Here is a 26,056-nt window from a genome sequence, read left to right on the forward strand (position 1 = left end):
AGTTGTTTCCTTCTAGTGGGTCACAATAGAGCTAGGATAACTTTATTTAGTTAGTTAGTTTAATTTTTGGTTTGGTTTGGGGAGTTTAGGGGTAATCCAGGCCATGGACACATCTTACAGCTTCATGTAAAGCAGTCTTTTAGTTACAGGATTCTGGTGGTATAAGAGAAGGAAAGCACCTAGGAAGAAAGGTCCCATAGGGTCCTGTCATGGAATAGGACAACCTCCTCCACCCTGAAGAAGACACTTACGTCGATACCATCGATGCCTGGAACTCCTGGGGGACCGGGAGGACCAGGAGGCCCTTGGGGACCGGGAGGACCTCTCTAGTGAAGGAGGACACATAAAGAACAATTTAGACAATTGAATACCTTTTTAGTTCATATTCCTCCTCCCCCTTTCCATTTACCTCCCAACCAGCCCAGTCCAACTTGAAGCCCCCAGGAGCCTTGAGTCCTAACCGGAACTCTGGGCTCCTTGAGAGCTCAGCGCCCATCTCTCTTAAAGGTTACCTGACTAGTTAGTCACCACTTTTACAAAGCAAGGTTCTGAGCAGGGACTCTACCTACTAGGTGGTCTTCCACCATTTTAGAAAGTGATCAGGACTAGGAGATAGCCCTTGGAGGGGGTTAATGAGGAATCTATAGTTAACACCTAACAGTTTCATATTGAATAAAAGAGGCATGAGTCCTGTCTCATTTAAATAGTCTTCAAATAAGAAGGGTAGGGCTCATTGGATATCTGACTTCAATCAAAAACTGATTTTGTGTTTTGGCTAAATTTCTCTAGCCAGATTCTTTAAAATCTCCACAATAAGCACAAAAGCTCAGATCAATCTATAGCCTTTGTCTTGCAAACTGAAATTGTTCTAATCCTTTCCTTTTGCTACACTGGATAGAATGGGGGGCAGGAGGGATTAATGGAAAGATAAAATTAAGGGAGTAAACTAGGAAATACAGCCTCTAGATTGTTTCAAAGACTTGCAGAAATTCTCCCTGGCAGAAAGTCTTGCCTGGAAAACTACATTCAGTTTTACTGTAGAGTGGTACCTTTTATCTCTAGCAAAACAAAGATCGTTTATGCAGTACTAGAGGAACTGCTTACATATGTCGCTATAAAGTAGAAGTAAATATTAAGATTATATGGTGAGAGGGGTAGTTTTTGCTGTGATTAATAAAAATATCTGCTAAGACTACATTTGGTCAAGGCAAACACTGTTTTCAAGATTTCAGGGCTCCATCTGCCAGGCAGGTTACAAAGGGAGCTTTGTAAGTGAAACCTCAAACCTCCACTACCCTCCCCCATCCCCATACCCCATACCCACTCACTAGAAGAGGAGGAAGCAGACAGAATCTGCGGGAAGCTAAGACTTGGCTACCCAGTGTCAAACCCAGATCTTTCAAAGCTCCCACTCTTACAGACACCTTGGGCAGCCGGGTGGAGGCTGTAACCCCAGTTCTTTTTTTAGAGCCAAATCTCCTAAATTTGCACTTAAGGATTCTGCCTCATGTTTCTGGTGAGAGGTAAAATAATTCAATTTTTTTTAAATCTATGCAACCATCCACCAACTTTTTTCCTGAACAACTGGGATTTCCTGCAAGGAATATTTGCCTGACTTTCAGCTGTCTCAGAGGAGATTGAGTCTGCCCCTGCCCTAGCACAGATTGCAGATGCTACAGAGGTGGTGACTGCAGCAAGAGCTGAATTTGATGGGTGGAGAAGAGATCATCCCTAGCCTCAGACAGACTGTGATGGTCATCCCTGATACTCTTCCCCATTTTACATTTTGCTGGGCTCATCAAGACTTGCAGAATATCTTCCCTTTTTTTAGTTTTGAAAGCAAGATAAAAGAAAACAATACCCACATGCCCAGTGTCCAAACTTACCTCCCCATTGCTCAGGCTTGGCTGCAGAAGAAAGATATGAGAAATTAAGAGATTAATTACCCAAGAACTTACTTGAGCCAGGCACAAGCAAAGAAAGTGCAGAAAGACCCCAAAACGGAAGGGCCCTCGGTCCTGGGCAGCAATAGCCATGTCCACCACCTCTCTGGCTAATCCACAGGGCTATACTGAACTCCCTGTTGCCCTTGCTGAATTTTTAGACCCACAAGATTCGTAAAGTGACCTCCATCAGCACCCTACCTCCCCACCCCCACACACAGGTCTAGAAAGCCAAAGTCCCAGGACACCAACTGCATAGGTAAACCAGCAGCTGGAGGCTTCTGTTTCTCCTGTTTATGAATGGTCCTGGAGGAGGGTCATCAGGATTGGAGGAAACCTGGAGGCTGGGGCGAGGCAGGATAGAATGACAACAGTCCCCCTTAACCCTTTCTGCAGAGGCAGCCTCTGGTTGGAGCAACTCCACAAATGGCCCTCCCAGTCTTGGCTTCAGTGTCTTCACCACAGCTGCCCTAGGCATTCAGGCTCACCTTCAGCTTTACGGAGAATGACAAGTGAAACTTGCCAGGGATAAACTTTTTTTTTAAAAAAAGGCATGAGGGATAGAAGGGCCATAAGGAATATTCTGTGTTTGAATAGTGGTGCTGGTCTTTCAGAAGAAAACAACAAAATCCCAGCTGGGGATTATTGCAAAATGGCTTCTGAAAGCCAAGTTTGAGGATGGGGTTTGAGCTTTCTGTAGGACCTGAAGTGGATCAGGTGGATAAAAGATCTGTAGCCAGTTCCTAAAGGGAAATCAGAAGCTAGAAAGGTAAAGAAGGGAATAAAGGGGGAAATTGTACTAGATTTACCCGGGCTGGAAGTTCATGGCAAGTTTCTCTTCTGGGTCTCAAAGGGTCACAATGAATCAGCAACCACTGGAGTTCAAACTACAGGAAAACAAAACAAAGTTCAGTTCCTTTTTGAACAGACATATGGGTGCGTAAACATTACTAAAACCCTATTATGATCATTGTTTGGCTTACAGTTTGGTTCAACTCACAAGGAACCCCCTTCTACCATGAAGCCATCCCATGAAGCTAGCTCCCTCCCCTTAAACTTTACTTATCTTTACTTTGTATGTTTATATCTTAGATGTGTACATATTTATTCCTTGAAGGTAGGATTACTTTCACTTTTTGTTTCTGTGTCTAGTAGTTACTATAAAACCTGACACACAATAGGTGCTTAATAAATGCTTGTTGGCCAATTGATTATATCTCTAGGCCCTAGATCCTAGAGAAGATAGCATTTGATACTTGATTGACTGTGATGTTTGTTGTTACACAGAGCAGCCCTGGGTTCTCATGCCAGGAAAATGCATCTTTGACAAATCCCTCCTAAGTGGAAACTTAATGGACCTTTTTGTGAAGACCAGTCCAACTAAATTCATGGAGAATGAACAACCAAAGGCTGATGACAATGTGATGAACTGTTTGATGACAATGTGATGAACTGTTTGAACATAGTAATTGATGAAGGGGCATGATCTTCATTGGCAAAGGAAATACAAAGAAATGAAACTGAACTAAAAATTAGGAAATAGGAAGTACAATTATAACAAGTATCATTAAATTAAAGTCAAATAATATAATGGAAAAGCCATTATATTGTTGTTTTTGTTGTATATTTCTCCTTCATTTTCAAAAAGAACCAGTGATATTGTCATTGATGTCAATGATTGATGTCAACCATCAAGATGTCTTGACTTATAGGTGACTTGGATTTTAGTAAGACAGAGTTACACGGTCATCAGCCTCACTCTTCCAGAGTCATCAAAGACCAGTGGCGGGCGAGATGAGTGGAGATAGCCTGGCTTGCAATGGATATTCTTGGTTTCTCCAATGTTTGACCAGGGTCTAAGAACCTTACAACACATGCTTTAGCTACTTCTGTGGTTGTTGGAACAAATTTTCTTAATTGCCCATTCCCCTGAGAGAAGTGTTCACATGCTTGGGATAAGTAGTATCCCCCTAACTCATCAACTCATCTACAGGTCTGAGGCTCTTCCCTTACTCTCACAGAAGCTATTTGGGTGATTAAAGGCTAATTTGACCTGGGGAAATCCAGTGGTATAGAGCACCTATGCCAAATTCAAAATAGAAATGGAGATGATACATAAGGATCTCTGAAGGCTTCATATTGACTAAGAAAAATACATTTTAATATATATGCATTTTACTATATTTTTATTTATTTTGCTAAGTATTTCCCAATTACATTTTAATCTAGTTATGGTCCCATTGAGGGGTATGTTTGACACCTCTGGTATGGAGCATATTCTTTTCCTTGAATGTGACTTTATGGTAGTAAAGGCCAGAAAAATAACTTGCCCTTTCCACATATACAAATAAAACTTCTCTGTCCAAGGATCACCAAATAGCTAGGAGACCTTAATAACTAGGAGACTCACCAAATTGACACAGAGAGCTACATCCTAGCCTTATTCCTCTCAAACAGGGCAAGAAAGAACTGTATCTGATTGATATTCCTGGTATCTATAGAAATGGAAAAGGATCAAAAACAGCAATGTTCAGAGAAGTGGCAACAGATGGAGGGAGTAAAGCAGAAGAAATCTAGATGTCAAGAGAAGTTTTGAGTGTCAAAGAAGAGAGAAATGCTGGAATGATGATACCCTTAGAATCCTGAGCTTTTAAGGGTCAGAGAGTAGGGAAGAACAAGGTGGGTTGTGGTGTGAAATGTAGAGTTTGGAAAAGAATGAAAAAAGAGAAGGAGGAGGAAGAAGAAGAAGAGAAGGAAGAAGAGTAGGAGGAGGAGGAAGAAGAACAACAAGAGCAAGAACAAGAAGAAGAGGAAGAAGAACAAGAACAAGAAGAACAAGAAGAGGAAGAACAAGAACAAGAACAAGAAGAACAAGAAGAAGAGGAAGAAGAAGAAGAAGAAGAAGAAGAAGAAGAAGAAGAAGAAGAAGAAGAAGAAGAAGAAGAAGAAGAAGAAGAAGAAGAAGAAGAAGAAGAAGAAGAAGAAGAAGAAGAAGAAGAAGAAGAAGAAGAAGAAGAAGAAGAAGAAGAAGAAGAAGAAAAGAAATTATTTATAGTGACATAGTGTAATATCATCTAGTTGGTGAAAGACTTTTTTTTAATTATGGACTAGTAATACAAATAGTAGAGGCAGCCAGATGGTTAAGTAAATAGAGTATCTAATTAGATATTAGATACCAGCACCTCTTAGAATTATGAGGTTCTACCAAAGGGGGATCTCAAATGCTTCAAGATTTCCAATATCTTCATCATATGTCCCTATCCTAGGCAGCTAGATGACACTAGACCTAGAGTCAAGACCTGAGTTAAAATTTGACCTCAGACACTTACTAGCTGTGTGACACTGGGCAAGTCATTTACTCTTGTTTGCCTCCATTTTCTCATCTATAAAATGAGATGGGGAAAGAAATGGCAAACCATTCCAGGATCTTTGCAAAGAAAACTTCATGGACAGTATTGGTATGCTATAGGGTCACAAAGAGTCAGGCACAGCTGAATAACTATGTTCTTATCCTCCCCTGCCTACACACACATACACATACCAAGAAGTTAGTTTATTTTTTCTACTGAAATTACTTTAAAAAATTACTTTGTATCGATTTTATCTATTTATTTGGAGGCATATTGTCCTATCTTCTCTCACACTCCCACATCCCTCAAAATTAGCTCCTTGAGGGCAAAGGCTGATCTGTTTTGGGTTTTGTTTGTGAATCTCTAGCATTCTAGCACACTGTTTTGCACACAGTAGAGATTAATTTATGTTTGTTGAATTGAAGAGAAAAGAGTTGAAAGAGTAAATGAGTACAATGATGGGAAGAATTTTGAGATCTAAACTAGAAAGGCACAAATGAAGAAAAAAGAAGGGGGAAAAGGATTTGAGGATTAACAGAAAAGCTACAGAAAACTGTTATCATTCTCAACTTTATTTTTGTGAGGAAGTTTCTTCATAGGCACTTAAATTCAGATAAATTGGTGTTTCTTAAATTCTTTTTGTACTTGAAAGCCTTCCAGCAAACCATCAGATCATAAATCCAAAGACATTAGGTCTTTTTCTTCCATTCAAGGGCTATATTTCCCCCCTCTAAAAATCAATATTATTAGTTCTGCTAGATCTAGAGAGGAGTTAAATTACTATCTCCTTATATCTTATATATATGGAAGATATGCTGGGTTATATCACAGTGTGTCAGGGTATGTAGGCAAACAAAAATAAAGATACAGAATATCTGAGGTCTTTCACTCATGTCCATTAGGAATAGGAGTTTTCTCTTGAGGAAGACTATAACTTGACTATGACTCAGTAGATGTTTTTGGAAGTCAGAGAGGGTTAATGACTTGCTTGTGGTTACACAGCCAGTAAGTGAAGAAAATGGATTTGAATTTCTGCCTGCACATTCCAAGCCCAGGTCTCTAAATCATTATAGCACACTGCTTCTATTTTTAGAGCACAGATTAAAATGAAGCCCTATGAAAAAACAGTGTGGCTTAGTGGAGAGAATGATGATCTAGTAGCCAGAAATACAGACTTCTAGTCTCACCTCTGACATATACTGACTGTTACCTGGGAAAGCCTCTTAACTTCATAATGATCTAGGTCAGTGATGGCAAACCTTTTAGAGATGGAGTGTCAGGCCCCACACCCACCCCAGAGACTGCCCGCCATTCCTCCTCCTATGAGGCCTAATAGGGGAGGAAGAAAACTCTCATGGGCTGCTGGGCAAAGGGCAGGTGAAATGGAGAATGTCCTCAGTGAGTGTAGAGAGGGAGAGGAGAGTAGTCTGAGCAGTCTGCTCCCCTCCAGCTCTGCCACCTATGATCCACCCACCTTACTCCCTATGCATTCCCATTGGGCTGTTGGGCAGAGGGGCAGGTGAAGTGAAAAAATGTCATCAGGCACAGTGGAGGGGGAGGGGAACAGTTCTGCCCAAGTCCTTCTGCCTTTCTAGTAACAAACTGTGGGGGGAGGGATACCCACAGAGAGTACTCTGTGTGCCATCTTTGGCATCCATGCCATAGATTCACCATCACTGTTCTAGGTAATTCACTAAATCTATGAATCAGGAGATCTTAACCTAGAGTCCATAGACCCCTTAAGGCCATGTTGGCAAACCTATGGTACATGTGCCAGAGGGGGGTTGCTCCCCTCCCCCTCTCCACCACTCCTGAAGACATTGTTCCTATCACCAGCCCCTCTGCCCAGCAGCCCAATGGGAATGCTTCCTCTTTCCCCTATCTGGTGTAAAGGAAGCAGGGATCACATGCAGTGTGAGGGTTGCAGTTTGGGCACTCAGTCTCTAAAAGATTCATTATCAATGCCCTAAGAAGGTCATCTATAGATAGATATTAGGGTAGGATATGCACACAGAGTAGTGGGGGGGAAAGGATTACATCTTTTTTTCCCTCCAACTTCTAAATGAAATTTAGAATTTCCTTTGAATAAAAATGCAGACTACAAATATTATTCTGAGAAAGGGATCCACAGCCTTCACAAGTCTGCCAACAGGATAAACAACACAAAAAATGTTAAGGACCCCTGCAGTAAGTTGCAAAGAAGATGCCAACTTGCACTGGTAGAGAGAGCCTTCATTCAGAGAGTTCCTTATAGCAATGAAATAATAGGTCTAGTCCCTATCCCCTATCCACTAAGAAAAGAAATCATGGGATGATAAAAGAGGGTACTTGTACATCATTAAAGTCATTTTCATGCAAATATATCATACCTGGAGTTAAATATTATATTTCTCTTTTTTAAAAAGTATTTGCATTATAACCACCTCCGGACTTTAAATTATATGACTAACCAAGTAACCTATAAGCTTCTGTTTGGGTTTTTCCTGAGTTATTACAAGGGCAAAGCAATCTCTGAACATGATTTTTCTCCAAGTTGGTAATGTTCTTTGGGCAAAGGAGGATTTCTGTGGAAATATCCAAAATACTATTTTATATGGTAGAATTTAATTGGGAATCACACATAAATACATCTTTGAATACCAGCCAGGTCTCTCAGCTGACCTTTGCCAGAGGTTTTGTGAACTCATCTGTGCATTAATATAAACACCAACTAAGCATGTGAAGAATTTGTCTATATGTCCACCCTTTGGAGGTATGTGGTATGAACCTCAATTTTCATATTACTGACTATTTTTAAAAGACTAGCAGAATGCCTTGGAAAGAGTCCTTTTCATTAAACACTTCTCAAAAACCTACTTACAACACCTTCACTATTAGATACCTTGAGAGGCAGCCCTGCCTCAGTTATCCTCTGAGCCAAGATATACCGACCTGGATTCAGGTCCTACTTCTGATACATATTGACTATGTGACCAAGGGTAAATTATTTAATCTCTCAATATTCTAAGTATGTCTTTAAAACTATCCATACTTCTTCCAGTTAAGCATAAATCTGACACACAATGCCTTTCCAGATAGAGAATGTAAGGTCAGTTCATGACCATGGAACAAGCTCTCTGAAGTCGACTGGGATCATAGCCATATCATGAGACAATATGGCAGAAAAGCATTGGACTAAGAGTAAGGAGACCTCTGTTCATTAATCCACTCACTCATGCAAAACCTCTGTATCAGGTAAATAGGAAATAATAGAGGGAAGGTGATAGAATTAAGGGGAATCTAGAAAAGCTTCTTGGAGAAGATGGGATTAGGGGGCAGCTGGGTGGCTCAGCAGGTTGAGAGCCAGGTCCAGAGATGGGAAGTCCTAGGTTCAAATTTGACCTTAGACACTTAGTTAGCTGTGTGACTGAGCAAGTCACAATCTCCACCGCCTAGCCCTTACCTCTCTTCTGTCTTGGAACCAATATACAGTATTGATTCTAAGATGGAAGGTAAGGGTTTAAAAATAAATAAATAAGGTGGGATTTTAGCTGGGACTTAGGGAAGCCAGGTGCTTAGCACAGTGCCTGACATGTAGTAGGTACTTAAAAAAAATACCTGTTTCCTTCCTTCCTTTGCACATATTATGTCCTGGACAAACTGGACTAATCTCTACAATGTATATGCCTACTTGAATTCATTCATGCAAATATGAATATGTTTAGTATGAATTATTTTCTCATCTCTACTTTTAAAAACCTCTTTACATCAAAGGTTAACTTAAGCATCACCTTCTTGAGGGGATTTCCCTGATTCTTTCAGCTGAAAATGTTCTCTACCTCCACAAAGTCTCTTTTTAAATTTTTTGGCTTTCCTTTATCCTCATCACACATTCCTTTGGCATACGTACAGTCATACAAGCTAGTAAGTGTCTAGGGCTGGATTTGAAGTCACATACCCCCTGACTCCACTCACTGCACCATCTACCTACCCTCAACAATAACAGGAATAGCCAACATTTCTAGTGGTCACTATGAACCAGGCGCTGTGCTAAGCATTTAAGGAACAGTATCTCATTTGATCCTTACAAGTACCCCCAGAGGTAGGCATTATTATTATCCTCATTTTACAGATAAAGATACTGAGGTAAACAGAGGTTTAATGACTTACCCAAGGACACACAACTAGGAAGTTTCTAAGACCACACTTGAACTCAGATCTTTCTGACTTCACACCAGTTATCTATCCAATGTCACTAGGTGCCATGACTCTGCCTATAAGGCTATCAGCACCCATCTAAGCTAATCATCAAAGATAAATTATTTTTAAAGAGGGGATGAGAATAGACTTGTATGTCTGTAAAATTTCTTCTGAATCCCATTAATATTCCATAAAAGTTGAAAAACAATAAACTTTGACTTTTAAAATCTTCATTAGTTTGGGCAAGACATGAATCACTTTTTAAAAAAACTATCTTGTTTTCCAAATTGCATCAAAAACAAGTTTCCGATTTCTCTTCAGACTAGCCTATAACATCTCTTAAGAAAGCTCTTTCTATGTAATGGGCTCTATTAGTTTGCTACCTCACTAGTTTTATTGCCCTCTAGTGGACGATATAAAGAGAATATAGTCCTAAAACACACAGTTTGGGCCTCGGACGAATGATTCTCTCAACATGCCTTTGGGGGGAACAATCCAATCCAATCATATAGAGATGTCACAAGCAATCTTCCCCAACATGGATCACACAGACGTCTGCAAATGCTACAGGCAATCCCATAGGCTTGAGTAGATGATTTCTCCTGTTCAGTCGTAGTCAGGTCCAACTCTTCATGATCTCATTTGGGGTTTTCTTGACAAAGAATTGCAACAGTTTGCCATTTCCTTTTCCAGCTAATTTGACAAATGAGGAAACTGAGGCAAACAGGGTTAAGTGTCTTACTAGTCCCACAATAAGCAAATCTTCCTCAGTCCAGGCCTGGCATCTAGCTGCCCCTAGAAGACTTCTAAGGAAAATGACAATTTAGGAATGTGTTACGTCAGTAGACCATACTAATATTAACCAAGCAGAATGGCCATACTAGTGTTTCTCACATGAGATCTCACTGTTATAGAGATCTCTTAGATGAAACAACTTTCTCAAATAATACAGATTTGCCCATTCTCTGTAATTTATGGCCTCTGAGAACTTCCTAGAGTACTGAGAGACTTGCTCAGCCAGGATGTACCAGAAATAGAACTTTAAAGTCTTCTTGGGTCTAATATTGTCTCTTCTCTGCTGCCTCTTCTAAAGGTATGATCCTACAGTGCTAAATAATAATAATAGCTAACATTTCTATAGTCCCTACAATGTGCCAAGCATTATATGAAGCATTATACGAATTTTATTTCATTTGATCTTTACAACAACCTTGCAAGGTAGGTGCTCTTGTTATCTTTCCCATTTTACAGATGAGGAAACTGAGGCAAACAGATTAAGCGATATAACCAAAGTCACACAGCGAGTAAATGTCTGAGGTCAAATCTGAGCTCAGATCTTTACTCCAGGTCTGGCACTCTATTCACTGCATCTCCTATAATAGACGATTCTAAGACTTTTTAGCTGTGTGACTCTGGGCAAGTCACTTAACCCCCATTACCTAGCCCTTACTGCTCTCTTGCCTTAAAGCCAATACAGAGTATTGATTCTAAAACAGAAGGTAAGGGTTTAAAAAAAGAGAGAAGATTCTAACCATCATCTTAGAGCTGGTTTTCCCAAACTAACATTCTTTTTTTTAATTGATATTTTATTTTTCCCCAATTACATGTAAAAATTTTTTAACATTCTTTTTTATAAATTCTGAGTTGCAGATTCTTTTCCTCTCACTCTCCTTCAACTCTCTTTTCCCCGAGATGATAAACAATCAAATATAGGTTTTATAAATACAATCATGTCATATTATTTTTTAATTTATTTATTTTTAAATATTTTTCCATAGTTACATGATTCGTGTTCTCTCCCTCCCCTTTTCCCTCCCTGCTCCTGGAGCTGACAAGCAATTCCACTGGGTTACACATGTCATACTAACATTACTGAGAAATCAATGGAATTGTTTGGTATTGTCCAATATGAGATACTGATTTACATGGGGATAGAAGATTGTTGTCCTTGTCATCAGGTAAGACCTGGACTCACATCCTCTTTCTGAGAGGTATGGCAAGAATGTAACCACAGGCAAAAAACAATTCTCAGTTCCCAAAGCCATAAATTACAACAGAGGACTTGTCAATCTGTATCAGTGGAGGGAGTTTCCAACCTAGGGAGTTTTCTATACTAAATGAAAGCATAGGTCCAGACCAAGACAAAACCAAAATAAATTGTTAAAAGATAGCTATTTCCTCCCTTCAACAATGTATCCGGGGGCAGCTGGGTAGCACAGTGGATTGAGAACCAGTCCTAGAGACAGGAGGTCCTAGGTTCAAATCTGGCTTCAGCCACTTCCCAGCTGTGTGACCCTAGGCAAGTCCCTTGACCCCCATTGCCTAGCCCTTACCACTCTTCTGCCTTGGATCCAATACATAGTATTGACTCCAAGATGGAAGGTAAGGGTTTAAAAAAAAACAAAACAAAACAAAAAAAACCAATGTGTCCATCTCTTATAGATAAGTCTGACAAACATAGTTAAAAAGCCTTATATTTGGAATATTTTTTAAAGTATTACATTTTTCTCAGGATAGCTGGGTGGTATAGTAGAATTCCAGGTCTGGAATGAGGAAGACTCATATTCCTGAGTTCAAAGCTGGGCTCAGATATTTACTAGTTGTCTGTCCCTGGACAAGTCACTTAACCCTGTTTGCTTCAGTTTCCTCATCTGTAAAATGAACTGTAGATAGAAATGGCAAATCACTCCAGTATTTTTGCCAAGGAAGTAGCAAATAGGGTCACAGAGAGTCAGGCACAATTGAAAATGACTGAACAATCACGACGTATCTGTCTACACAGTTGGGTTTGCTAGGATTGTACTTCAGAGAATAAAAGAATAGTCTGTGAGCCGTATGATCTCAAGAAACTTTTATCCTTCATCAAATATGTACCTAATGCCCAGCACAGATCCTTGAAAAGGCAGAGAGGCATTCTTTGTTTTCTAATAGAGTTGTACCCAATAACTTCCTTCTGCAATCAGAGTGACAATTCATAATAAAGAACCTGTCGTAAAATAACATGTTTTTATGAGGTGCTGCCAAGAATTCAAGTTTTTTTTTTTTCCAACAGGATAAATGGTGCCATCATAAAATATGTGCACAAAGGAAAATAGGAAATACAGGATTTATTTCTTTAAAATCAAAGTAAGCAATGTATTACAGCAACACATTGGGGGAAAAAAATATAGTGTTCTGAGGCCACTAAATAACCATGAATGATGAGAAAGCACTAGAATTGTATACTACATGAGCAACTATATTGAAAGGCTTATGAAAAACCTCTTGAAATTGGTTTCCTTTCCCAATTTAAGAAAAGGGGAAAGGACAAAAGATAGGCAAGGGAAAATCATGGACTAGGACAATATAAATGAGTCTTTTAGCATTAGGAGTCCATCAAGTGTTGTTTCCTATTGAATTTTTTATGATGCTGCTTCTAGGGCTTGTTTTTGACAGCTGAAGACACCTTTGGAACAGAAGCTTTCCTTTTGATTTATGTTACTGAAGAAAAAGCACCCAGTTGCACCCCTTCTAGAATATATTGAATTAGTATATGTGCCAAAGATTAGAAAGAAGTAAATTCTAGGCAGCAATTTTTTAATGATGCTCTGTGTTTTATTCTCATTTTATTTTTGCTCTCCATTTTAATTTAAATTTCTCAATCTGGAAATACTGAATAGTTAATGTGTCCAAGTATGAGAATTAGTAGTCTGGGAATTATAACTTATACCTAATATGGATCTCAGAATGTTTGGAAATCAGTGAGTGACCTTATCCATTCTTAAGAATGGTACCAAAGAAGTCATATCATCTTGAAATAAGTATAAATGAATAAGCAAACATTTTTAAAACAACAACTAATCACTTTAAACTTCAGCTGAATTAAAGAAATGCCCCAAATCTTAATCTTCAAAGTATATAATTATACTAATTTTTATACTGTGATTTATACAAACATCTTCACATGCATGGTCTCATTGGATTCTCACAACAATCCTGTAAGCTATACATGCATGTAGATTAAATATTATTATCTTCATTTTACAGATATGTAAACTAAGGGTCAAAGTCTGCAAGACCTGCCCAAGATCATAGGTTCATAGACTTAGAACTAAAGGAGATCTCAGAAGGATAACAAATCCAACCTCTTAGTTTCACAAATAGAGAAACCGAAGCTCGGAAAGATTCATAAGATGAGAGACTTACAGCTGGCATAGACGTTAGTGGACCAATTCTCCTTTTTCTAAACATAAATATATATATATATATATATATATAATATACAATAGGTATATTATGAATATATATATCTTATTTATAATCTTATATAATAATAATAATGAATCAAGAATCAAAGAGAAGTGATATACCTAAAATCATACAGATATCTTAGGTGACAGAAATAGGATTTCAGGCCAGGAGCTCTGACTCCAAATTCATTGGCCTAGCCACTCCTTCATCAAAAAGTATAAGTTCCCAATGAGAAATTTTGTAGGTCACTGGTTTGTCAGAACCCAGGGCAAAGCAGATTTAGACCTTAATTATGTCAATATCTTCTGGTTGAGTGGTAGAATCAAAATGTCAGAATTTATTGTTCTTTTCATCTTATTTATTTTATTACTATCTATTATGTTAGTTAAATGTTAGGCCAGTCTGTGGTTGCCAGACAAAGTCTAACTACATGAAAAATAATTATATTAGTTTACTTAATTTAAAATTAAATCACATATCTATATGTATTTAGATTCCTAACAGCACAACCCACATCAAGAATAATAAATCAAACATATTATCTTTCTCTTAAAAGCATGTTTACTTTTAGGAAAATCATAGGAAAGCACCACCAGAAGATAATTAGTATAATGGCTATTTTAATGTATACTAAATAAAAAATTTGTATATGTATGGTTTTTAAATACACATCTACCTGTATGTATATGTTGAGAAGGATATTTTCTTATAAAGATTTGAAAAAAATAATTATATGATTTAAAAAAGATCTATTTTTCCAATTAGTTTGAAAAATTATAAATCTATTTCCTTATGAAACTAATTTAGTATTATGTATTATTTATGACAAAAACATTTAGAATTAATAAGGGAAAGGTATATTACACAGCTGGGTGGTACAGCGCGGGTAGAGTAGCAAGGCTGGAGATAGGGAGATCTGAGTTCAAATTTGACATCAGATACTTGCTAGCTGTATGACCCTGGGCAAGTCACTTAACCTCTATTTGCCTCAATTCCTTATCTGTAAAATGGGGACACTGAAGAAGAAAAATGGCAAACCATCAAATTATCTTTGACAGGAAAATTCCATGTATAAACATCCATGAGGTCATGTAGAGTCAGATGTGACTGAACAAATGGACAACAACATAATGCAGTCCACTGGACGGTGTTCATTTCTCTTTTTAAAACTTTCCTGCACCAGTAGAATCGGCTCTCTGTTAACTCCAAAACCTCTATTCATTCAATATCTCTCATTTCTCCTAATCTGTAAATAAACTCCTAAATACATTTGACTCCTCTCTCAGCCAGGATGGACACCAGGATCAGCCATATTTTTACTGTACTGAAATCATCCTAAAATCTCATGACCTTTTGTTTTTTTCCCCCTTTGCCCATAGTGCCAATACCCAAGCCTGCACTATTTTTATTGAGTGATTTCCCTATCCTTGCTTCTAGACTGAGTAGTTTTAGAGGAATATATTGCACTAAAAACTTATGCTGCCCAACTTTAAGCCCTTACACTCTTTTTGGTCATCATTCTCTAGCTCATTTTTCATAGTGACTCTTCCACACATTTTCCTCTCTCAAGTCCTAAAGTGGACCTCCATTTCTCCCAAATGATGTTATAAACTCCTGGCATGGGAAAAGACCAAAAAGTCAGATTTGAAAGGGGACTTGAAGACCATCTAATCCAGTGGGGAATGGGAGCTTAGTCTGTCAGTTCAGAGAAGATTTCATAGCAGAGGTAGAACCTGTTATTCCTTGAAGGAAGAGAAGGTGAGGGGGGAAATGTGTGAAATTTAAAGCAATGTATCATTAATTCCTCTCCTGGAACTAATCCTGACTTTTTGATATTCCTTTCCCATGCCACCATGCCACAGAAACCTCCTCACTCTAGGTTAGTGATGGAGAACCTAATGGCATGAGTGCCAAAGATGGCATGCAGAGCACTCTCTGTGGGCACACGACCACCTTTCCCCAGTTTTTACTAGAAAGAAGGAGAGACTTGGGTGGATCTGCTCCCTTCCCACTTTCCACCACACCTGACAACATTTTTTCACCTAACCCGACCCTTTTTTCTTGACCCTTCCTTATAGACAAAACATCCATTTTCAACTATCATCTATATGCCAATGCCTCCCAAATAGATAGTTCCAATCTACTTTCCTCCTAAGGTTTGCTATTATTTTTCTAACAGCCTCTTGTACATTTCTTTTTGGTTATTTCAATGCTATCTCAAACACAATATTTCTAAAACCTATCATCATTCCCCCCCCCCCAAAAAAAAACCAATTCCCTCTTCTGACCTTCTGTTTTATCAGTGCAAACATCATTGCCTTATATTGAGAAATGTGAAAGCTTGAAATCATTAGTGATATCATCTAATTAATTTTCCTTATTCAGTCAATTTTCATGGTAATGATTTTTACACCAAAAAGTTTCTTATATTCAACATGTCCTCTTCATCTCAACTGTCATCGTCATCATAGTCTAAGTCTCATATTATCTCATAGTGCTATCATTGCCACTGACCTCTGACTGGACTTCTTTCCACATTCTCCCTATGCCTTCTATATTGCATATTGCTGGGATAAACAGATTTTAATTACAAATGAGGGTCAGGTCCTGGACCTACACAAATCACAGAGATCTCTCAGCCTCAGTTTCCTTATCACTAAACAAGGGCAATCCTACTTCCTAAGACCCAGATGTATTGAGAAGCAGCATTTAGAGTAAGGAAGATTAAAATCCCTGATACCAACTTAACCTCCAGCTCAAATTCTCCCTCCCTTTTCCATGTAGTCTTCTCTGACTACTCTTGCCACCCTCACTGAATACTAATTTATCTAAACTCCAGCAACATTTTATATTTTGTACCATAGACTATAATGTACCTCCCTCCCCTAGATCTCCTGACTGAAATCCAACCCCATTCTTCAAGGCTCAATCCAAATGATTTTTTCCCTTTTCATTTTCTCCAGTCAATTGCTATCACTCTCCCATTTGATAGCATAGCTCTTTGTTTCTACTTCTGTTCTATAATTATCAGCTTCTTATTTATCTAATAAATCTTTGAGGAGTGTTATGATTGTTCTTGTTGTTTAGTCATTTTAATCATGTCCAACTTTTCCCAACCCCATTTTGAATTTTCTTAGCAAAGATCCTGGAGTGGTCTGCCATTTTTCTTCTCCATCCAACTCATATTACTGATGAAGAAATTGAGGCAGAGTTAAATGACTTGTCCAGGGTCACACAAGTAGTATCTGAGGCTATATTTAAACTCAGATCTTTCTGAAGTGCTCTATCTACTGAGCCACCTAGGCTGATGTTAGAGGTGCTTATTTATCTTCATCTCTCCCATAGCATCAAGCAAAGTTTGATGCACATAATACAAATTATTTAAAATATATACCATGATACATTATACATAATGTCTTTTCAATAATGTCAACACCACCTCAAGCTCAATGTTTTTCATGTGTAACATATAATTTCCCCATAAAAACCGTTCTCCCTTCCAACTATCCTATTTCTTTAGTGGCATCACCATTGTTTCATACACCAAAGCATGAAATCTTGGAGTCATTAATGACTTTTCAATCTAAGTGATTTCCTATATCCAAATAACTTCCATGTCTTCTTGATATTTCCTCAAAAATGTCTCTCATTTTTTACCCTTCTTTTCCATCTTCACTGTCACCATAGTACTAGGCATCCAATCATCTCATGGTGCAACCATACAATTGCCCTCTAGCTGACCTACTTCATTCCAAAGGTACAATAACATATTTACAATTAGATTTTGGAATGAACGATATCATGTCTTGCTCCTTATTTGTTTCATGTGTGTTTGTCTTGCCTCTCGAACTACATTGGAAACTCTCTGATTCATTCATTCAGTTCCTACTATGTTCCCAGCACTCTGCTAAGTGCCAGACAGCATGGATCATGTCTTTTGATGTCTTATGTATTCTTACAGTACTTAATACTTGCTGAGTATATAGTAGTTTATCAATAAATACTTTTTGACTGACTGACTGAAATCCTTCAGACTTAAAAGATCACATATTGTCTTGTGTGCTATGGTGCAGACTGAACTTTGAAACTGTGGGAGTGTGCATTTGACTCTGTTGAGCAATAGCCAGTCTAGAGAGCCTGTGGCAGGGAATCTTGCCAGCAGGAACAGCAAGGTGCCACAGGGCTGGCTGCCATCAGATTTCTAACCTCTCTATTTGAGGTGTAATAATTCATTAGTTGAGGAAATGCTTTCTCAAGTGTCTACAAGCCAGAGCAGACAAGTAGCAGCTACAAATTGCTTCCTGTCCATCATAGAACATAGATATTTCACACTATCCTTCACACTCATCATAATTCTTTTTAGAAAACAGACTGTTTGAACAGTTCCATTACTGCAGCTCCTGATAACTTATTTTCTTTATAGAAGTTCAGAGAAAGACTCCAGAATCTTTGTATCACACCAACTGATTACAGGGGTATGCGTTTTGTGTTTTGATATTCAACTTTAGAGTGTAAATACAGATTGATATAAATCACCCAATCATTAATTCACAAATCCTAGCTTTAAGAAATCCTGATATAAAAAAGAATTAAGAAATATTTTCTTAAAAGATGGGTACTGTTCAGTCTAAATTCATTGAATTAAATGCTTTTGGGGATTAAAGTAGTGATATTACATGGTCATCTGGGTAGAAGCAATTTTGTAGTTCTTATTATTTGGCTTTCTTGACAACAAATCTCCTGAGTCAAATATTGCTAAAAATTCTTTGGTCACCTTTGGATCCTAGTATCATAGATTAAAGGCTGGAAAGAATGTTAACAGCCACCTAGTCTAGGTCAACTAGATGGCTCAGAAAATAGAAAGCCAGTCTTAGAGATCATAGTTCCTGGGTTCAAATCTGGATTCAGACACTTCCTAGCTGTGTGATTCTCATTGCCCAGCTCTTACCATTGTTCTGTCTTGGAACCAATACTTAGTATCACTTCTAAGACAGAAGAGAAGGTTTTTTAAAAATCATCTAGATTAACTCCCTCATTTTATGAATGAGTAAAATGATGATTTGCCCATTTCATGCAAGACATAATTCTTCAAAATCTTAAGTCTGATATCTCTTTTCTGCCTGGCCTGAAGCCCTGTGTGATTCTCCAATATCATTGCTACTGCTTTCCTATATAACGAAGTAATTGTTTTTGCAAGATTTTGTATTTGTCCTCTTAGAGAACTGCTTAACCTAGACTAGTAGTGAATCAACCCAGCAGTCAAGATACTATTGTTCTACAAATTAGAACAACTTATCCACCACCTGTGACACTCAGAAGCAAACTTGGTCCAAAGAATATTTTCTAACAACTATTTGAAGCTTGACTCCTTTCTCCCAAGGGACCAGGGCAATAATGGACAATGTGTCTCTAGTTTTTAATTTTGTACTTCAATTCTTTCTAAACCTGATCAGTAAATATACATTTGAAAAATAAAAATAAATATATATTTAAAAATTTTATTTTAAAGATTCTGTACAAGGGTAACTAGGTAGCATAGTGAGTAGAGTTGACAGACCTAGAGTTGGGAGCTGAGTTCAAATTTGATCTGACACTTCTAAGATGTGAGCAAGAAACTTAACTCCAATTTCCCAGCCTTTGCTACTCTTCTGATTTAGAATTGATATTAAGTCAGAAGAAGGTAAGGATTTATAAATAAATAAATAGTATGTATAGAGTATCTCTCCAACTAGATTGTAGACTCCTCTAGATATAATTCAGTTCCTTCACTTTCTTTTGGATTCCTACACCACCTTGTTATATTTATGGTAGTCATTTAATAAACTTATAAAAGTCAGAGGATATTAGAGCTAAAAGAAACCTTAGAGATCATCCAGTCCAGTCTTTTAAGAGGAGCTAAGTCTCTTAACTGCACACCAGGGACTTTGCATACTCATCTTCACTGACATTTTCTACCTGCCACCTTCCCCAACTTTTTAATTTTTTTTCTCTAACAACTAGAATAAAATCATCACTACCATAAGCTTTGGAAAGTTTGCATTAATAATGAACTGCTCTGTTGTTTGACTCACCATCTTTGAGACTTTCAATATTAAAACTCCCTCTCTCTGACTACTATTCCCTTTTCTGTATTGTTTAAGCCATTAGAATATAAGCCCCTTGGGAATAAAGACTGTCTCCTTTTTTGTATTCATAACATCAGAGTTTTGTATTGTGTTTGACTGTGTAGTAAGACCTTAATAAATACATTTTATTCATTTCATTCATCCATTTTTCAGATGAGTAAAATTAATTCTAGTGATTTGTCCAGAATATTACCAGAGTAGCCAGAAGTATATGAGATGTGACCCCAGCTTTCCCAACTTTTAGTCCAGAAATTTTTCACTACACCATCCTGCTTTCCTGATGAAATAATACAGCATGTACATGAAAGAATGAATAAATGAATAAGTGAATGAATGAGTAATATGCCATGCTTTGGAAACTTGAAAGAGAAAAAATGTTAATTAACTGAATCAACAGAGAGGCAGACATATACAAAAATGCAGAAGATATCTGAACAGGGTTTTTTTGGTCAAACAAAATTTTTAAAGATTCTGAAAGTTTCTGAAATAAAATAAAAGAAAATTTATTTTTAAAAAAGATTCTTAAAAATATGATTTTTATACTCACCGGAACAGAAACCTGAGGATTATCTATGAGCTTTCCTAGCACAGCAAAACCATCCACATCAATCTTGCCCCTTGGCTTTATGGGTAAGGATTCAATTCTTTTGCAGTCAATAAAGAGAGTGACACTCCTCCTTTCCACACCAATCATAACTTTATGCCATTGGGAATCAAACAAAATAGGGGTATTTGAGAAAGCTGCTGTTTGGAGGCTGCCATCCAGGCCTTTATAGGAAAATGCAAGGGATTGCATTTGGCCATTAATCTTCATGCCAACTTGCTCTTTCCCCAAGGAATCTTGGATCCGCCAGATGCTCCAGTTCTTTTTCAAAGTGCTTCCAGTCATCCGAAAAGTTGTTAAAAAGGAGTACTCTTCAGGTAGTCCGTTGGGATATAAATGTCTGTGTGAAATCAAAAGAGTAAACATGAATCTTATTTTGAATTCCATATTTCCTTTTTAGGATTTCAGTAGTACCCCAGATTCCAAGCTTATAGAAAGACTGTAATTTGAAACTCATCCTTCACTCTTTGGTCTTTCATCGCCTTCAATAAAGATCTTCCCAGAAACTCAAATAAACTTCTATTTTAATACTCAGTTTTGGAGAATATGAAAAGCCACTACTCTCCCAGCCAAGGACAGCTAGGTGTTTCTAACTCTCAAGGATCCCAACGATGTCACCATTTATCCCATCCAAAGAGCTACTATTATTCAGCCTCTGTAATAGGGACCAGGTGTATCCTCCTACAAAGTTCTCAGGAACTTTGGACCCAGATAGTGCAAGATAATTAAGAATTCAAATCATCTACACTAGTCTAGAAAGTTGGCCCATAAGGAAAACTGCTCATGTTTTAATCAGATGAATATAGGTTAAATAATTTCAAAGTGCTAGTAATTTCAAAGTAAATGTACATTATTTTCAGATTTACTTGGGTATATTCTTCATAGTTCTCTACTTTCTTATATATTTATTTTTGAGCAGAAAAATTAATACAACATTTATCCCTTGCAAATCCTACTCCTCACTTTGGATTTTGTTTCTGAATTGCAAAAATACATTCAGTCTGCTTCCAGTTGTCTTTTAAGATTGTGCTTTGTCCTTGTCAGGGCAGATAAAGGGTTAAGTCACTACTGTTTGAACCAGGTAAGGGATCCAAGTAGTAAATGGTTTATTCATGCAAGTAGTAAACTAGAGAGGTAAGTATGAGTCAGCATTCACTCTTTAACTTCCCTCAGTTGCCTCTTACTTTCTCTCTCTGTCCTCCCTACTACTCATATACATACCCATTCCAACTTCCCCAGTGCTGAAGATACACCAACCCCCACCCATTTAATCCTATAGGAAAAGATACAGTGATCTAGGGCTCTCCATCTTCCTGGTGATTCTTCTACTAAACCAAAGCTTCTTAAATCCTCAAACTTGAACTTAAAAGAAAGGAAATTCCAAATTTCTTACTAATCTGTCAGTAATGCCAAGCTAAAAATGAAATGGTCTGCTTATGGTGGCAGTTAATTGTCTCTCATTAGAAGTCTTCAAAGACTGGATGACAGTCCATATGTTCAAGAGAGTAGTAATTCTTGTTCTGATTTGGCTTGGACTTGATAATCGCTAAAGTCCTTTTTCAAGCTCAGGTTTTCTCTAGTTCTTTGAAATGGTAAATTACTCACTTTCTCTAAGCATCAAAGAAAGACTTGGGAAATAAGAAATCTTAAGCACCCTAGATTGCAATTAATTCTTTTGATCACTTTATAATTGAGGGCTAAGTTACTGCCCTTTGGCAAATGACCATGTAAATCTCAAAGATCAATGATCATCTCTGAGTTGTGAATATGGTCTAAGGTCTCCTCCCCTCATGTCAATGGACCTCGGTTTCATCTATTAAATGAAGGGGCTTTCAGGGATGTGCCAAAGTGTTAGAAAACTGAAATTAGAGGGGAAAAAAGATTTTCAAAATTTCTCCAAAATGACCACATTGGTCATTTGGAAAATATTACTTTTCAGGGATACATCCATTATATAAAAAGCAAAGTGTGCCTATGCATTTATGACCCACTGCTATTACCTCCCCTTTGTACATGCTCTCCCCTCCCCCTCTACCTAAGGTTTAAATATAAGGATTCTGTTAATGTGGGACCACAATCAACTGCCTATATCACCTTTGCTAATTTTCCAGTTTCACTATTATAAGGATCAGGATGGAAGATCTGGTTAACTTTTTTGGCTAATTGAGTGTGCTGTGAGGACTCTGAATCTGATGAAGTCAGCTAAAGAATAGCCTCAACAGAGTCACTGAACAATTTCTGGCTTTTGAATCACTGGGAAGGGGGAAAAGTCACCATGATCAAGCATCTTTCCAAATAATTTAACATAGTAAATAATAAAAATAAAGAAAAGAGAAGGAAAAGATTAAAAAACAAACCTAATTTGAGAAAAGATCATTAAATCTAAGCTTCACTATGCACATTTCATTATTTTTATCTATTGGAGGGAATCCTGGCCTATTATTCCATTTTGTCATAAGGAGCTCCTATCCACTCTGCCACTCATTTTTCCTTAACGTTGCTCATCTTGGTGCAAACTAGGCTTCAATCCAAAAAGCATTTGTTAAATACCTATGATATACTAACCAATGTGTTAAAAAGTAATTAGTAATTTTTATATATAATATGGCATGCTGACCATAGATTAAGAATTGGGAAGGCCCTCAAGAATTTGAACACAGATACTCAAACTCACTATGCATTCCATTGTGCCACATTTATATATAGGATCATATATTTAGAGCTAAAGGGTATTTCAAGATCATCTAGTTCAACGCCTTCATTTTATATGAAAGGAAGATTTAAGTGACTGTTATAATCTCAATTGTGGTAGGCATCAGAGGCAAGAAATGAGCATCTTTCGACCCTAGAGTCAACACTTATTCTGTTACTACACTGCCTTTAATATAGAAAGTGGAAAAAACTCTTTGTAATATTTATATTGCTGAAAGACTATATTAAATCATACAGATCATATAAAGAGATAAGTATCACCAAATTATGACTGAATTAATTTAATAGCATTCAATCTCACTGGCTTATGGGAAGATTTTGATTGCTTTATTGCAAAGATGCTGTCCAGATAAATAAGTAAATTTGTCAGCATTCAGAGTTAAAAGCATTTCATTCCATAATGATTTATTTTTATTATATTACCATCTGCACTAAATTACTTAGCATGAGAACCATTGGAATTTAAGCAAAAAAATAAAAATAAGTATTTGGTCCTTGACACATCTGTTGATGATCTTAGCTAGCAAAGAAGCTGAGTTCATATGAAATAAATATAATTTAATTGTAGTGGAAAGTGAAAGAATTTAAATGCTTTCCTAGAAATAAATTATAAAAAGAAAAAGACAAATAAATCACTTAAAAACACTCTTTCCTAGCATGTAGTTGAAAACTGGGAAGAGAGGAAGAGGAAACATTATAGTTCTACTGTATCCTTGACTCACAATTTCTGTCCTACCTTCCCACAATGGGACTTTTGCTATCTCTTTCTTGTAACAGTGGACTTGAAGTCAAAAGATCTCTGTTTACATGCTGACTCTGCCACTTCTTGTCTGTATGAATGTGAGAAGTCACTTAATTTCCTTGGTCTTGGGTATCCTCATTGGTAAAATGGAAATAATATTGGCACTACTATACGAAACACTTGCTGTGAAGAAAGCATTTTTGGAAACTGCATGGAGGCACAATATCATGAACTATGCCATGCCCTATTTTATCCAGGTCTTGAAGGAATACTTGCCCAAGCTGGGTAAACTGGATACTTCGGAATCCCTGAGAAAAGAAGAGGAGGAGGCTACCAAAAGGCAACCTATTGTTTATGGTCAATCACAGTAGATGTTGACAGCGGGATCCAGCATGACAATTCCTCCCCGAGCACCTTTTGGCTATGGCTATACTGCACTCCCCTATGGGCAGTCACAACCTGGCTTTGGGTACAGCATGTAAGGTGGGAAATGGATCCTGGAGCTGGCTGTCTTCTTACTGAAACTTTACCATCCCTACTCATTTCTCAGTTCATAACAGAGAAAAAAAGCAACAGAGCTACAGAAATATCAGCTATCACAATGCTAGTAAGGTTCCACATGCCTAATATCCTGCAACACAGAATCTCCTTTTGAAGGAGACCACACATCCTCTGTGTGACCAGAGTTGTCCCTTCTGAGAGTTATAGAAGTCACCTTGACCTTGGAAGCAAAATTGAATAGAATACTGAGGTGCTACCCATCTCTAAAATAACTTATTCTATTGATATGGAACAGGATTAGGGAAACAATGTTGTATGCAGGAAGATTTCTGAGGTAATCTTTTTTTTTTTTACTTTTTTCTGCTTCTAGAGATTCAGAAAGATTATTGAATATTTCTTATTACTTTTCTTTTCTTCTGTCATCAGTTGTCTCCTTTTAGTCTGCTCTTCATATCTTGCTCTCACACTCAATCCATCCTCTACCCTGAATTTTTTTTAACAAACTCTGACAATGGAAGGAGAATATCTAGTGGCTGAGTTTGGGAGAAGAAAATCTGACACATAAATAGTAGCCCATAAAAATTACTTAGTAATGATGCTGGCATGTGCAATAATATATAATTGACAGAGATTGGTGACTAGGGCCATGGGCAGGGCAAACTGGTCTAGCTTAAAATTCACAATTAATGTATAATTTGATTCTTTAATGAAAAAAGAGTCATCATTACCAACTGGTGATAGTTTTAGCACAAATTGTTTCATTGGGAAGAGATAAAAGCTAGAAAAATGTTCCTTTAGCCTAATCACTTCCATATTTGAGAATAAATATGAAGCAAATTTTAAAAATCAATATAATTGTCATCATGCCTTATAAATTACTGTTTTTCCATGTATTAATTTTTCTCTTCTAAAAACTGAAAATTTGAAAAATATAACGCTAATAAGCAAGTGAGTACAGGAAATTTTAAAATTTCCAAAATTATTACAATGAACACTTAGTGAGATTCCATAATATTCTTCAATCAGCCACAAAGTTTCTTTCATATGTAACAAAGTTCTTTGCACATTAAGCCACCACATGAATCTTGAATTATAAATTGTAATTAAAACATAACCAATATCTTCCTCATTTTAAAACTGAAATAATGATGCATCAAATGTTAGGTAATTTTAGAACAAACCCAAATCACTAACAATTGGAAACTCATTTATAAAAATGATGCTATCAACAACTTGCACACACTGTTATAAATAATGCAAAAGAAAAATGGCCTGTTTCCAGGTAAGGAGGCCCTTATTATAATGGGGAATTATTTTTCATTACTACTTCTATTGTTGTTGTTGTCCTAGTTACTTTTGTTTGCTCATAGTTACAGGAACATGTAGAAGATAATGAAAGTGCTATGTTTCAGCACTAGATTATTTGAACAGCACCTCTGTAACCCTCTTCTACTAGTGGCTACTCGGTGGCGCCTACTTGAATGAAGGCTTAACCTCCAGCTTTCTGCACAGTGGGTCCTTTCAGCCAAAACCAGACAAATTATAGAACAGAGCTCAAGGGAATAAGCAGACTTCCTGTTCTGATCCTATAACACACTCACTAATTTTTTTCCCCCAAAAGGAAAGTAATGATACACATTCAGAAAACAAAGAGCTATACACATCCAGAT

General features: G+C 37.3%; 1 protein-coding gene across 1 annotated transcript in view; it reads right to left on the reverse strand.

Annotated features, from left to right (window-relative positions):
- Window positions 1-26,056, reverse strand: part of COL9A1 (collagen type IX alpha 1 chain) — a 117,129-nt gene that overhangs the window by 87,929 nt on the left and 3,144 nt on the right. Inside the window, exons 5-8 of the mRNA XM_007484168.3 lie at window positions 20,375-20,771; window positions 2,753-2,830; window positions 1,887-1,907; window positions 252-326 (exon numbers count right to left, since the gene is read on the reverse strand). Coding sequence (XP_007484230.2) covers window positions 252-326; window positions 1,887-1,907; window positions 2,753-2,830; window positions 20,375-20,771 — 571 coding nt within the window. The remainder of the gene's footprint in view (window positions 1-251; window positions 327-1,886; window positions 1,908-2,752; window positions 2,831-20,374; window positions 20,772-26,056) is intronic.

Source organism: Monodelphis domestica, chromosome 2 (assembly GCF_027887165.1).
Source record: "Monodelphis domestica isolate mMonDom1 chromosome 2, mMonDom1.pri, whole genome shotgun sequence".
NCBI lineage: Eukaryota > Metazoa > Chordata > Mammalia > Didelphimorphia > Didelphidae > Monodelphis > Monodelphis domestica.